At 45.8% G+C, this 16,211-nt stretch overlaps 1 protein-coding gene across 1 annotated transcript; it reads left to right on the plus strand.

The window, feature by feature from the left end:
• The first annotated feature begins 6,365 nt into the window (after window positions 1-6,365).
• On the plus strand, window positions 6,366-16,211 carry CEBPG (CCAAT enhancer binding protein gamma). Its single transcript, XM_045796177.2, has 2 exons — window positions 6,366-6,556; window positions 12,666-16,211. Exon 2 carries the CDS (start codon window positions 12,760-12,762, stop codon window positions 13,201-13,203), a length of 444 nt encoding a protein of 147 aa, XP_045652133.2. The 5' UTR covers window positions 6,366-6,556; window positions 12,666-12,759; the 3' UTR covers window positions 13,204-16,211.

The raw sequence follows: 16,211 nt of genomic DNA on the forward strand, positions 1-16,211 counted from the left end.
AAAAATTTAGTAACTAGTGCATATTATTTGCGCGCAGTTATTTCTGTAGTTAGCCCCATCCAATCAAAATACTATTTTCTGAAGTTATTCAGGTTAGGTCCTTTCTTTGCCACAGTGTGGTTATGCTGTTCAGCTGCAGGGCAGTTAGGTTCATTGGTTACTATTTGTATTTTACTTTGGGTTCCTCCCACATCCTGGTTGGTGTTGACTATTTATTTCTGGGGTGTGTGAAACTTTACTGTGGTTCTCGGAGTCAGAGCTGTACAGAAAGGTGCACTTACTCTCCCCCTCATCGATTTTATCCTCTTTCCAATTCCCATCCACCCTTGTACACAAGCAATCTCATTAGCTTCTGGTTTATTTGTCCTGTGTTTTGCATTCATGATCCCCTGCCAAATCTTGATGGCAAATGGACCAATACAGTAGCCAAGGTTTCAAAGGACATGGTAATGAAGAGGACAGATTTCTCAAGGTGGAGGGTGTGGGTCATTTGGACAGCGGAGCTGCTTAGACCGGAAGAGATGCTAGCCAAGGGTGTGGAAACTCATATGGATGGTGGGGGGGGGGGATGAATATGGGGGTAGCCTCGAGGTCAGTTGTAGCAGTAGACACTGGAGTCCGTCTACTAGCTATCTTCTGGCAAATCTTTCCAGGAAACGAGACTATCCGGAATCTTAGAGAATCTCTTCACAGGTGGGATTGATTTATTGTAAGCGATAAGTGGATCAAGCCGTGGAAGAGGTGGACTGTAGCAGATGTTGTGATGCACCCCTCCACGTTTCCGGGTCCCCATTCGAGACAGAGGCACTCGTTGCCCCCTGCTGCGTTTTCTAAACCCTCCTAAGTACCTGGCACAGCATTATGCGCATAAAACAGGACCTTCTCTTTCTATAAGACAAGAACAGAGTATAGCAGACAGGAGAAGAGCAAAAGACCACAGTGTGAATTTTATGTTAAATCCTATGCCATGGAGAAGAAAGAGGAGGGTCGGTGCAGACCGGAATAGTCAGCAAAGTTGGGACATGGTCTGGGGCTTGCGGGGCGGGGAGGATCTGGATACAGGAACCGTGAAGGAGTGGGTGGGGTGGGTGGGGGTGAAGCAGGATTAGTGGGCATTTCTAGCTCTTCTCCATCATTTCCCATTTCCGTTCCCCTTTCCTCTCTGCCCCAGACACGCTCTGGCCTCACAGGCTGTTCTGGCTGTGGCTCCTTTGGCTTCACGGGTAGTTTAGCCAGAATAAAGCTAGAATTTTTTGCAAGAAGTGTGCTATTTTGGCTCCCAAGTTTCCCCAAGCCTTGCCACCTGTAGTTTGTTTGGGTCTCTTCAACAGTAGTAGAGCAAGTCTCCAACCTCCGTCACCAAGGATTTCTTGACCAGCTCCTGGAGCCCCACCGCCAGGCACTGCGCCTCTAACATCTCCTATCATCGAGGTCTCTTGAGGACCGGCTCTTCGGCACAACCACTGCTTGGGCTTCCTCTTTGCAGAGTTGATTCCACAGGCCAGGGGGGCTGATTCATGATGTTTACAAAAACACGAATCCTCCAGGCATCGAAGCAGCTCCACTGGGCTGAAGAAACGGGGTCATTGACAGAGGTGGGGGGAAATGTCCCCGTCTTCATAAAGACTGCTAAAGAGTGCTTGCCTCTCCAAATCCCAGATGTTTCCCCAGAAACCTTCACAAAGAGAAAGAAAACCGTGGGTCGCCTGGGTGGCTCAGTCGGTTAAGTGCCTGACTCTTGATTTCGGCTCAGGTCATGATCTCAGGGTCATGAGGTCAGTCCTGCACTGGGCTTGGTGCTGAGCGTGGAGCCTGCTTGGGATTCTCTCTCCCCCTCTCCACCCACCCCTCCCCCTGCCCAGCAGGTGCATGCGTATGCTCTATCTTAAAAAAAAAAAAAGAAAAGAAAAGAAAAGAAAAGAAAAGAAAAGAAAAGAAAAGAAAAGAAAAGAAACCAAGAATTGGGTCCTAGGTAGCAAATGCTTTTTGGACAGACAAGTTTTTTGGTGCCTCCCATGTGCCAGGCACCATACTAGCTCCTTTTCATGTCAGTTTACTTAATCCTTATTAACAACTCTGTGAAGTATGTCTGTCCGCCTTCTCTACAGATGAGGAACAGAGGTTTAGCGATGTTAAATACTAGCCAACATCACTCTTGTCTGTCTCCAAAGCCCATCACACTGCCGTGATGGGAGGCTGGTGTCATATATATCATACATAAGCCAATAACAAAAGACAAAAACCAAACATCCATTTATCTTCAGTTTTGTGCTTCATAGGCTCTGGAATAATTTGCATTACAATTACTGTGTAGCAGGTAATCAGTGCTTATTCTGTGGAGTGAAGGTATAAGAATAAGACCCTTCTGGGCCCACAAAAGATACAGATGAGCTCTCCTGATATGCATGATGTCATGGCCTTCTCTTATGTACACAGATGTACGAAGAGAGAGATAGAGATAGCTAGCTTTATGTGCACAGATGACAGGTACGGAGCCTTGTGCGCACAGGTGCATGCAACTCTCCTCATGTGTGTGGATGGTCTGTACCTACCTTCATGTGCTCACGGGGTGCACACCCACCCCTGTGCACACAGATGACATGGACTATCCTTAAGCATGCAGGCGACATGTCTTAACTCATGGGATAATGATATCTGACATGTGGGGAAGTGCTTTATAATGGACATTCACAGTATTTACTAACTGTTCAAGTTTAAACCATGTCAGATTTTTCTCTTTCATGTATTGGACCCACACCCAAAAGTTAGGGTGTCCTCAGACAACCATTCAGCACCTTGGCTGTTATATGATTCCCAACAGTGCTTCCAAAGGTAAAATTAGAGGTGCAGATTTTGCCTTCAGGGATCAGGAGCATATCACATGGGGAACACAGATCAGGCAGCCAAAGCAACGGAGTCTCCATCAGAGTGACCCTGGTGTGATCTGCCACGTGAAATGGATTTTCATGGATGTGTCTGCTCAGTAGTCCTTTTCCCTTTGGGAAGTGCCACGGCCACTCCCTCCTGAGCTGCCGTGTCAGTGCATCGTGACCTGTTCCTGGCCATTTGGTTATTCCAGGGATGAGCACTTGACCCAGCTGGGCATCGCGATCCCAGAGTCCTTGCCTAAGACTTCTGTAACAGGGACTTAAAAAGAGAGTCGGCTTTTCATTAGTGACGAGGTGTGACCAGAACTGTGAACATTGAGGCCGTCAGTGACCAGGTAAAGAAAGTTGGTGTACAAGCAAAAGATCAATGAAACCAATAGGCGCGCGCACACACACACACACACACACACACACAGCCAAAACACAAGACAGAAAGGCAGAGACAGACAATGAAGACATTTGAGCATCTGAGTTCTTGGTTCTGATAGGGCATGGGTATTTCATGAAGGGGGCCCTAAAATCTAGGACCAAGTCCTTCTTTCTGCTAAGGCTAGTTGGGGATGGTTTGCAGTTACTTCCAATAAAAGGACCCTTACCAATGCAGAATGATGGACGGTCCCTGTCCTATTAGTGCAAATAGACCGCAGTAAATACCTACTGAGAGACAGACCTGTGATATTGTCTCAATGCTCAAAATATAGATATGGCCCAGATCTCCCGTCAGAGATAGTTAATTTGGCATATTAATTTTTCAGAAACTTTCCAAATATAAATTTACGATAAGTACTTAAATATTATCATAAGTACTTAAGATACATTTAAGATGCATGCATAAGTTTGCATAGTAAACTTTTATTGATCTGGCTTTCTAAATAAGAGATTTGAAATTACCTAATTTTTCCTTACTCTATGGAAGCAAATGAAATAAGATATGGTAACTAAAGGAACTATTCTAAAAAACACCTTTTGGGATACACTATAGGGTCGACATGAACACCTTCAATATTCTGTGTACTTCAGCGCCTGAATGAATCATCAAAGCTATGAAGCACAGCTTGACCTTGAAGTGTATTTTAGTCTCCTATAATTCTATGATATAACTTGTTTATAATTCATGTATGAGCATCATGATAATAACAGCTACTACTTTTGAGCTCCTACCATGTAGCAGGCAGGCACCATTCTGGGGGCCAAACACACGTTAACTCCTTTAACCCCCACAACAATCCTCTTGGGTAAATACTGTCGTTATCCCTATTTGCAGATGACCGAGCGGTTACATAATTTGCCCAAGGTCACACAACCATTAAGAGGTTAAGCTGTGGAGAGAACAGCCTGATATTACAGTCCACACCTGTTAGGTAACTAAGATAATCATAGTAGGTCTCAGGTAAGTAGCAGAATCAATGAACACGACAGCCTACTTCTCAAGTCCTTTAGAGGGGATTTTAATGTACTACTTGTTTACAAACTCTTTGGATTTGTAGACTATGGATTGGGTGTCAGTGAGGCAGAGATCTATGCAGAAAATCTTTTATTATGAGGGCTTAGGTCCCTGTGTCTCGGAAGAGAGCAACATGGTGGACCTCCTCAACCCAGAGACAGCCTCCGCCAATCTCTCCTCATTTCCTTATGGTGAGAGCAAAGCTTTCCAAGGCTTCCCATCTCTCTCAGGGTAAGAATTAGAACCCTTCCCGGGCTACAGGCCTTGTTAATCTCACCAGTCTCCACTGGGACACGTCACCTCGCTCCTCTGGCCTTACATTTTATAAAACCTTTGGATAAGACATTTCCTCTGACTGGTACCTCCACTTTATCTGAGCCATTTAGGCAAATCCTAATCATCTGTTAGGCCTTCCCTGAACCACAGACCACATCTAGTTCCCTTCCTATAATCTCACAGCATCTTGTACTTCTTTGTCATATTTATGAAAGCAGTAACAGAAAAATTGTGTAATTACTGAATGTCTTGTCTCCCTGGCTCTAGGGGCAAGCTTCACGTAGGCAGGGGCTGTGTTTGTCTTGTTCATTGCTGAATCCCCAGCACTTAGCCCACAGCTTAGCAGGTAATTAGCACCAAATAAATATTTGTAAACTAAGTAGAAGAATTACCAGTCACCAGCTGAAGAGGAAATAAATACTGGAATCTCCTTGGCATTGACCAGACCTGCTGAGTGTGGAAGACCTGCCCAGACACAGAGAATGCAAGAGCAGCTTGGCAAAGTGCTCAGCAAGCCAGAGGATAAACGAGTATACCTATAAAATTTGTTTTCTATACAACTTTTACATGTTTGGCAAGTGGTGAGGGCAAAATTATGATTTTGTGAGCAATAAAATACAATCCAATTTTAACAGTGCTAAAATCTTGATCAAAGAAATCTCAAAACACGGAGGGCCAACGTAAAAAAAAAACATAGTGGTTTTGATGGAATTGTGTCTTGCTACCAAGTATGTTTCTATGGTTATCGCTGTTCGCTTTTAGTCGCAGCCCTTTTTACTTTATATTTTATCTTTATTTTCTGCAAAGGTTTTTTATCATCTCTTTACTGATTCCTCGAAACAATCTTATGCGGAGAACTGGTGCCATGGCCTGGGAGATGAAGAAATGTTTCCTCTTTCAAAGACTCTATTTTTTGGACGATAAGAATTGCTAAAGAGGAAGCAATCAAACCTATCGCGCTGGCTCTGTCCTCCACCCAGCGCGCTGCTTCCTGGTTTTAGACGCTTTCAGATCCTCCTGTGAAACGTCCTGGATACGTAAAACTGGACTGCCACGCGTTTTGAGATCCCATCTCTCAGTCTGTTCACCTGGAAGACGCCACACGGGAATCGGTCGCGCAAATCCGATTCGTTTCTCGGTGACAACGAACCACAGTTTGCAGCGTTCACCAATGTGACATCAGTCCTTAAGCCTACGCTGGGAAAATGTGGCTCTGCTCGTTTTCCCCGCAAGCTTGCAGCTGCCTTCGCGGCCGTGAGGTCCTGCACTTCCCTCCAGGATCCGCCGGGCGCCCCGCGTATCGGGAGGCGCCTGTCGTGGGCCGCTCCGGGGGACGGTCCCTGCGAGGGACGCCCAGGGGGCCTCCCCGAGGACGCTGCGAAACCCAGACGGACTTCGGTGATTCAAAAAACCACCGCAGGAAGTTGTGCCTCCCAAAGACAGGTGCTGCCTTCGCAAGGCTACAGCTCCCCAACGCCTCCAACTCTCACAGGTCCTTTCTCGCCGCAGGTCTCCCACAGCCCGTGGCCGCAGCCCCGCGCGAACCGCGGAGGATGCGGGCGGCGCCAGGAGCGGCCGTCTGCTCCCACCACACCCGCCCGCCCCGCCGCGCCGCGCCGCGGCGCGGCCATCGCCTCCGCCACGTGCCCGCCTCCCGCAGCCAGGCCGCTCGCGATTGGCTGGCGGCGCCGCCCGTCGCGAGGGGTGGGCGCGTCGCCCGCAGGCCGGCGCTCCTATTGGTCGTGGCGGCGGCGGCGGCGGCGCGCGCGGCCCGGGCGAGGAGGGGAAGCCGGTGGCGGTGGCGGCGGAACGGGCGGAGGCTGCCGGTTTCGTAACCGTCGCTCCTCCTCGCTGACTTGCGGGCTGCGAGGCCTGGGTCCGTCGGGCCGCGCCGCGCGGGGCCGCTCGGAGTGGAGGCCGCCTGGGGGCGGGCGGGCTGGAGGCGCAGGTAAGGAGGCCGCGGGCGGGCGGGCGGGCTGAGGGAAGAGGAGGAGGCCGCGGCGGAGCCGGCCGCTCGCCTGGGTGCAGGCCGGGCCCAAGGAGACCCGGCCCGGCCTGAGGCGGCCGGCTGGCCGGGAAGGCCCCGCGCGGCCCGCGGCGCGGGCGGCGGCCCCGCGCGGCGTCTGATGCAACCTGCCGGCAACACCCGGCGGGGCCGCTGAGCTCATCCCTGGCCGCGGCCCAGAGCCGCGGCGCCGCCCGCCGACCCCCGCGTTCCCCCCGGGCGCCCCTTGCCGCCGGCCGGGGACGGGGCGGGGCGGGGGACGAGGTGTGCCCCCTCCGGAACCCGGCCTCTGTTGGAGAAACGGGCAGTGGTGACAGGCCAGGCGCGTATTGGCCCCTGGGGATACAGGGTGTTCCCCAGAACATTAGTAGGTGGACCGTCTCTTGCTGTAGTGCCACATCGGATCTTGCCCGCCCCTCCAAGACCAATCGGTGAGGGGAGGCGAGACTTCGGTTCAGAAGTTAGTACAGCGTTCAAGTGGGCAGGGAACGCAGTTGATGTTTTAAGGACAGAACTAATCCGGTGCTTACGTCCGGAGCTGTAATTTGAATATCCTGCACTTCACTGCCGAACGAGGTTAGATGAATGTGCAGCAACCACAAGTGGAATAGAAAAGAGAAGGGGCAGAAACGGAGCGCTTCGCTAGCCTGTCGCAGCGAACACAGTCAAGAACATAGCTAGCAGAGGTGTCTTGATGAAGAGGATGGAAATGCATGTTTGAGGGGGGAGGGATCATTTTTATTCTTTAGAAGGTGTAATTGTTTGGTTTGCTTTGTATCCGAGGTTTATGCTGTAAGCTGGCACCTTAAAACGTGTCAGTTTCAGAAAGGTTTTCAGGTTAGTGGGTTACACAAAAATTGGTAGTTCTCTCTTGGAGCCTACACTCAGCGAATCCTTATGGGAAGAGTGTGCCCTTAAATTCAGATAGGATACGCGACTCCCCAGTACATTTTGGAAAGAAAATACTGTAAGGGCATCTTAAAGCTCTTGATATTGAAAAGTTAAAATCTGGTCAGCTATTACCACTTGATCAGTATTGGGGATGAACTGTTCTTAAAGTGGATTCTCTGTTTCTGGGAAAACTTACTCTAAACAAGGCTAAGTAATTGCAGGATGCCAGTGAGCTGAAGAATTTTTCGATTTCTTGATTCCTGCTTCTGGTGGGTGCACTTGGCTGATTCAGTCATTTTTAATACCTGCCTGAAAAACAGGAGGAAACAAAATTTCATTTTTTCGGAATATCCTTTAAATTCTCCAGAGCACATCATGACGGTCAGCAGTTGTCTGATCTTGGAGAGGTGGTTTCATCTGTAGGGATTTAAACGGCACATGGTGAGTCCCTGGTAAAGACAAATAGGACAGCATGGGGCTGAATTTGGTCTTAAGGTCTAGGCTTGTCTCACCTGATCACAGCAGTGGTGAATGTGGGTAGCCACAATTCCGGGTTTATTGTAGATTCTTGGGAGCGAGTGCTTCCTCAGGTTCTTGTAGGTATGTTGGTCTCCTACCTTTTTGGCTTTCCAGCCCTGTCGGTTAAAAATTTTTTTTTTGAGTATGAGGTGTACTTATAAACAATGTGCGTACTATTTTTTTTGTATGTTGCAAATCCTGCCAAAAGTAGATTAAAGAGATGATGTTAAAGACAAATGCCATGCGTTTTCTCCATACTCCAGTGGGCCACTCGTGTACTCCCTGAAGGGATGTACCCTCCTTCATGGACCCCGTGTTGGGTCGTGAAGCAGCAGTGGCAACTAAATAGAAACCCTGCTCATTTAGGTATGTACCGCCTTTGCTTTTACCTTGACATCACATACAGTGCAGAGCTGTCAGACCCTGGCAGCACATACCTAAGAACTTGAGGTTATTCACTGGAACACATAACTGGGCTAAATAGAAAATAAAGGTTCTCAACTGAGATGAAGCAAAGAGCAGACGAGAAATGTTCATTGTATAGACTGGGCACTCGAAGTAGCAAGTGGAATTGTATTTTTATTTTCCTGTACACCTCTAAGAAAGACAAGAACTTAGGGTAGGAAGACCCTAATACCTTGCTAACACTATTGATTTAATTGTGGTTATTTTAAGGGAGTTCAGTTCTAGAGAATCCCATTTTTATATAGGACATTTATAAAAATAAATGTTTTCTCTTAGCCTGTGAGCCAGTATTTGACAAGTATTTCTCCAGCACCACCAGTCTCTGGCTAACCCCACACGAGATGCTGGGCATGTGGATCGGAAGACAGAGTCCTGCCTCTAGCTCAGTCTGCAGGGAGCCACATTATAGAGCTGGAGTTGACAGAGAAGCTGGGGGAACAAACTGGAAAGCTGCACAAAGAAAAATGAAAGCATGACCATTTAGGGGGTCGGTAGTGGTTTGGTATTATTGAGGTGTGAAGCATAAGGGAGCAGGGGTTGGCGAGAGAATGAATACCTTCCATTTGATCCTGGGCACTGGAGCAGGTTTGAGTGCTCGATTGCTCTGGAGGCAGTGGTTGGAGGGTGCACTGCTAAACCAGAGGGGATGAGTGCCCCTGGGAGATGATGTCAGCTGAGGTAATTCTGTGGTGTTAGGACAGAGAGGGATGGTGGTTGTAAGTTCTTTTGGGAGTTGAGTGGGTAGAATAGATACCAGTGATTGTACAGATTGGGAGTAAGGGAGAAACATCTATGAATATTTTGGAGTGTAGATGCTCACTGAGGCAATTTGAGTTAATTTATTTTGGGGAGGGGCACCTGGGTGGCACAGCGGTTAAGCGTCTGCCTTGGGCTCAGGGCGTTATGGGATCGAGCCCCACATCAGGCTCCTCCGCTAGGAGCCTGCTTCTTCCTCTCCCACTCCCCCTGCTTGTGTTCCCTCTCTCGCTGGCTGTCTCTATCTCTGTCGAATAAATAAATAAAATCTTTTTAAAAAAAAAATTTATTTTGGGGAGCATGGGGAGGAATATTTGGTTGTACATAGTGTGAAAAAAAAATGACAGGAGGATTAGGAAAATTCTTGACAAGTTTACCTTCCCAAATGAAACTTGAGAGAAATTTGTTTTACTCATTCTAACTGTTGAGTTTTCAGTGTGTTACTGATTTGAATGAACACTACTTGAATTAAGAAATTTGAATTTAAAAATTTACCCAATCAGACCATCTTTCTTAAGATCCATTGTTATTTTGCAGCATTGGCTCTCAGACCTCAGTGTCAGCAGAATCACTTGGAGGTCTCTTTAAAACAAGATTGCTCAGCCCTGTTCTTAGGGCTCCTGATTCTTATGTCCGGGGCAGCCGGGGAATTTGCATTTCTGACAAGTTCCCAAATGCTGCTGCTGCTGCTGGTCCAGGGACCGCACTTTGAGAACTACTGCTCTTCAGATTTTCTCCTGCTCCCTGCTTGAATGATTCACATGCAAGGAAACGAGGCACCACCCTGCTTCCTGTAGAATGAACTTTGGAATAGTACTTGCCCACATAGGAGCCAGACTTTCACTTAGGATTGAATATCCAGATTTGAAATAAACTAATTCTTTTTTTTTTCCCCATTGTAGGTGCTCAGTAAATGTTTGTGGAAGGAACAAAAGCATAAATGACAGTGGAAACTGTAAAAGGTGTAACTTCGGAGGCAGCTGTTTTGCTTGTGTAAAAACAGAATTGATAATCTGGAGTTAACACTTTTGGACCACTTGGCCCTTTGATCCCCTTTACTTGTTTACTTTCCTTAATGGATATTTTTTCACTTAGAACTTACTTTCTTGGCTTTGGTTGAGGAACTTAAAAAAAAAATCACTTTTGAGTTCTTTTTATCATTTCCAAGTTTCCTTGCTTACATTTTTACCAATTTGATAGTTACTCTTTGTTTTTCAAGCCAAAGGGCACATTTTCAAAGTCCCCCCTATTATGTTCAGCCTAGTACCTTAGCAAGATGAATCAGCAGGTAAAAGCTCTTCCCCATTCCTGTATCTTTGGATACAGAAACGGGCATGGAACATCACTGAATTTGGAGCCTGTATTAAAAGTTTTTAGTGATTTGGGAATAAAAAGCAGAGCATAACGGGTAAGAAAAGAGTTTTTAGTGACTGAAGTTCATGGTATATTTTCAGAGTCAGAAGGCATCCTACCATTCTACATCCCTCATTTGCAGTTGGGGAAATCGAGGCCCAAAGAGGAGAAGGGATGGGTCCAGAGCAAAACTGGGGGAGCCAGAGCCTAGACAAGGATTGACCTGGTTCCTGCTCTGTACCTTTTGGATCATTGTTATCTTTGAGCTTTCTGTAGAGATTAGCTTTAAAGATTAAAAACATAATTGGTGTATGAAAAATAAAAAAGTTAAATAAGATGACCATGATCATGATAGTTGAGACAATCCCAGGAGAAGTGTTAAAAAAAGTTTTTAAAAGTCGACTAAAATTCTTATGCTCACTTTACACCAAATAAGTAAGCAGCAATGTAGATGGCCATTAACACTGTTAGTGGTAAGGTGGCCCAAATTAATACTGAACTACCACTGTTTAACTGGAAGAAAAAATAGGGAACATAATAAATTACCCAGGAAAATTGTGGAATGTCCATTATTGAAGGTAGAGTAGATATCCATCCATGGTTTGGAAGGAAGCTCTCTCTTTTGCCTTAGTTTTGAAGTGAGAACAGTTGACCCACTAACTCAGGGCTGCAGGCACGGGTTTGAAAACAATGGAAAGTAAAGATAATACGGATTTTTGAAAAGGAAAGATTTTTAAAAGCAGACCAATGAACAGTGTTTATACAAGGAGCACCTGGCTAAAGGTTTGGGTGAAGCTACTGGTGTTTACTATCTGAGTAAGAACTGTGAGATGTACTCATTTGAGGCATTTCGTAATTCTGGCTCCAGGTTTTTTCCACTGGTGTAGGTTTAGCAGTTTTGTGAAAAGAGAACAGGATAGTTGCATGGTTCATAACACTGCCTTCTGAATTTCCAAGAGTGCTGTTGTTTCTTGGTGGACATGGCCCATCCGCTGAGTCAGTTTGTCTTGAAGTGACCTCATGATCGGGTAGGTATGCTTTTGACACATCTTGAGGCAATTGTAGTGACCTAGTTGGATTGCTAGTCATCCAAGTATGACTAGTTTCTGAAACTGCGGCTTCATTTCTATGGGCGGCAGTGCAGGACACTCGAGAGTTGGCATTCCCTCTGAGCCGCGTCTGCCGTGTCAAGTGGGTGCCGGCCCAGTCTCTCTGGCTGGCTTCAGCCCCGTTCTTGCTCTTCCTCGGGTGCATTAGTAGGGCTTTTGTTTCTTTCCTTGTGGTTTCAGGTTGCCTATGTTGAGATGTGTTTATAAATTATGTCAAGAAGGAAAAAAAACCCCACTGTTAGAAGCAGCATGGTGGGATGGGGCAGCACCCGGAGGTCCCAGAGCTCCGAAATCTCTGATCCAAGAAGCTAACTTAGGAAATCTATGTAAACTACTATCTGTGAGGTCATTAAAAACAAAACAAAAAACAAGCCCCCCCCAAAGTCTTTTCAGAACATTCCGTAAAGATGTACTCCAGGAGAAAAGTCTGATCCTTGGTGACTCAGTCTCTGCATATCGGTGTAAGGAGCGTGCAGTGATCCTGACGAGTCGTGGAGATCGGGCACTCTGCCGCAGGATTCTGTTCTGACGTGAGCCAACAATCGAAGCTTTGTCCCCCCTTTCTTTGCAGGTGTTTCTTCTATCATAATTGAACTCAGGTTTTCCGTGTTTCACCCAGACATCTCAAATTTCTCTCTGGCAGATTGCCAAGTGCTATTCGTTCCTCTGTGCTACCTAATTAGCGGTATTCTTTTGTTTTTCCTTCCATTTTTGATAACAATCACAGACGACAGCACCCGCAGGGATTCAGGTGGGCTGAATTTGGCCTTACGGTGCTCCTGCGCTAACGTACCTTTCGAAATGAAACGATTGAGACTTCTGAAACATCGGACAGTCTGCCGTTGCTGTAGACCGTCCGCATAATCAGTTAACGCTGGCTTGCTGTTAGGTACATGCGAGTTTTATCTCATTTGATCTTGTCATTTCAAACATTTTAATGCAATTTATTTTTTAACTAGGTGCATGTGAAGATTTCTTGGCAGCTTCGTGTGGAAACCATTGATCACCTTGCCCTCATTTCTGCCTGTTCTGTGTCAGCTAGAGAGTGTCCAAATGAGCAAGATAGCCCCGCAGAACAGCACGCCGGGAATAAGCGTTATTCACAGTCAGGCTCATGCCGGCGGCTTACAGCAGGTTCCTCAGCTGGTGCCTGCCGGCCCCGGGGGAGGAGGCAAGGCCGTGCCTCCCAGCAAGCAAAGCAAAAAGAGTTCGCCCATGGATCGCAACAGCGACGAGTATCGTCAGCGCAGAGAGAGGAACAACATGGCTGTGAAAAAGAGCCGGTTGAAAAGCAAGCAGAAGGCACAGGATACGCTGCAGAGAGTGAATCAGCTCAAGGAGGAGAACGAACGGTTGGAAGCCAAAATCAAACTGCTGACCAAGGAGCTCAGCGTACTGAAAGATCTGTTTCTGGAGCACGCGCACAGCCTCGCAGACAACATGCAGCCCACTAGCACTGAGAATACAACGGCGACTTCGGATAATGCGGGGCAGTAGACCTCACCCCTTCCACGCGTCACAGCTCGTGGCTCGAACGTTAAAGGTGTGATTTCCTACACCACGCAGGTCGATGGCCGGACATGGTCTTGTTCCATTATTCAGAGATCCACTGAAGGTTGTTTTCTAGGATCAGCACTGAAGAGTTGATTAGCTAAAAATGTTAGCCATGTAATTTGAATATCTAGTTTTAAATGGCATGGATTTTTTTGTGGGGATAAAACAAATTTCTTAAGGTATATGGTGAAAAAAAAAAAAAAAGCCCTGGACCTTGACGTTCTTCACAAATCCTCACGTCCCAAGAAATGCTTCTTTCGTAGGTTGATAAAAGGAGTGGGAGCTGGCAGGGCCTGCAGGAGGGTCTTGGTTTTATTGGAGATGATTAGCCTACGAGAAGTTGAATGCCATCTGTGTTAATCTGTTTGTGATTTTTTTCCCCTAAATTATGTATTAAAAATCCTTAGGGCTATAGAAATCAATCACTTTGTAATTTGGAGTGATTTTATGTATAACAGAAACCTTGTTTTAGTCGAATTCGTACTGTTTTCCCCCAACAAGTGTAAGTTTTTGAGTAGCAGTGCCAGGTTATGTAAATTCTATTGCATTTTCAAGACAGTATACAGCCAGTTGGCTTAAAAATACAAATAATTAGGAAGCAAATGGGTTTCTTAAAGGGAAAGCACGTTAGAATGAGTCTTTCAGGACACCTTCGGGTTATTGGGTTGGCATTATTTTGTTTTCTAACAACAAAAACCCCAAGAGTTTAGAGAAACTTGTGTACCACAGTTTGTTTCTGTAGACGCTGTTCGAGTAAGTAAATATTTCTAAAATACCATTTTGACAGCCAAGTTAGTAGACAGATGCCTTAACAGTTTACCGATTGGGGTTTAGGTGGTTTCTCCTGTGTCCAAATATCTGCAAATGGGGCCATGATTTTTAAAGGCAAAAGTTTCTTGTGAAGGATCATTTGGCATTTGATCTTAACCAAGTGATTATTAGAAAAATACGTCATCGACTCTATGCCATCTCCCAAAATAATAGTCTAAGAAAACTTGAAAGCGTAAAATTTAATCTTTAATTTATTTCTCTTAAATACATCTTTTTATATTGTTTTTTGTGACGTTTCTTTTTCTAGTTTGTGGGCTCTTCTAGATTTTTTTGTACCACTGCTACTGTTTGTTCATTTGTAAGCGTTTGTGTCCCATAAATTATTTTAGAAAGAAAATACTGATAAAACTCAGGATATTGACATTTTTGTTGAGACTAAAAAATGGCAGTTGTTAAAGTCGGGGATCGCTAGGCTCTGGTTTATATCAGTGTTGGTGGTTTTGATTTTCCTCGTTGACCTTCCTTCCTTCCTTCCTTCCTTCCTTTTTTTTTTTTTAGCACAATCCTAGCTCAGATTTGTTGGCTTTTGTCTGTCTGTGTGTGTGTACGTGTGTGTGTCTGGGCTGGTCTTGACAAGAGACTGAGTCACAATTGATTAAAAAGTTTGTGTTACCAGGTATCTTATTTGAACATGGTCACTTAGTTTTTGGTCATTTTGTTTCTAACTAGGACCTGGAACAGTGTAACCAGGATGTGACTCAAGTCGCACCCTGGGGTTGGTTCAGAGCGCTGTCTGTGCTCTCCTGGGCAGGCGGAAATACCACCATGACCTGCAACTCAGCAAAGCCTTGAGCCTCTTCCGCATGTGACGGGAACCCGGTGGTGTTCCACGAGAGCCACTGTCCCAGGAGGGTGAGCTCCCCGCAGAGCCAGGAGCGAGGTTTCTGTTCGGTTCCAGCACCGGTTTGCTCTGGGTGCAGTATCAGTCTACTTCCAGGCTGATAGTGTTTTGACGGACTAGGAGGTAACCCACAGAATCCTACTGAATCTTTAATAGCTGATTGAGGTTATGTAATTAACCTAATTAGAGGTGCCGTGAGGTCACTTGAATCTTTAAGCGCCTATAAAGGTGTTATAATCTCTTGTTTACTAAAAAAAATGTCTTTCAGAAATTGATGTCCCTATGGAATTTATGGTTTCCCATTATATGAATTGACTTAACTATCTTGGAGAAGAAGCTTTAGGGAAATCATCAGGGGTGTGCACTCGATATTTCAAATCCGAACATAAGATTGAAACTTTTGGAAAAATTGATTCAAGCTTTCCTGTTACTTCTGCAAATCAGAACTGTAGCACAAGCGGTCATGTGTGCGAAGAACAAAAATGTTAACCATCGTCCTGACTGTCTTACTGAAGTAAGTTTGGGAATGAAAGTCTATAGCTTGATAGATTTATCAGTATCAAATTGAGGGAAACCAAGTATGGGGAATGAGTAAGTGTAGAGCTTTGGGAATCGCAAGATGCCTTTTGTAACTTCTGTTCTGCGGGTTACATGTGAGCCGTTAGGATTTGATCTGCCTTTGCCGGCAGGTCCAGTGTCGTAGGAATTAGGCTTTAGTGTGAATGTCTAGCTGTGTCTGAGTCATCCGAGGCGGGTGCCTTCCGGCTGGTGTGGGCAGCAGGTGGTGAGATCAGAGCAGCTCTTCTGCTGTCAGGCCCCTTCGGTGACTGGAATGTGAGCCCAGATACTTGGGACATTGTTACTAAGAGGTAGTAAGATAGTAATAAAATATGACGAGCTGTTTGAAATTTAGGTCACAAGTGTGAAATTCTGAAATTTACATAAAAAAGTAGTATGTGCAATTTAATATTTGGTATTAAAAGAAATCCGCCTTTGATGTTTCTTAGTGCCCATTAGAGGGCATGGACTCTGTACCTGCACAACCCAGTTAGCACTCAGAGTGCTTTTTGATGCCTTAGAAATAGGAAGCAAGTTTTTGTTTGACAAAAGCTAGGGAGGAGAAAGTCCGTTCTATAGCTGTTAGAGCTGCCTCTCAGGAAAAAGTCCTTACCTTGTTCTTTTTGTTCCTGGCTTTCCTCCGTTTGTGAGATTACTCTATTTTTTTAAATATAATTTTATTTCTTTCGATGAATTTGAAATAAAAAACTTTTTGGAATAA

Source organism: Ursus americanus, chromosome 21 (assembly GCF_024610735.1).
Source record: "Ursus americanus isolate L20-20 chromosome 21, mUrsAme1.1.p, whole genome shotgun sequence".
Lineage (NCBI taxonomy): Eukaryota > Metazoa > Chordata > Mammalia > Carnivora > Ursidae > Ursus > Ursus americanus.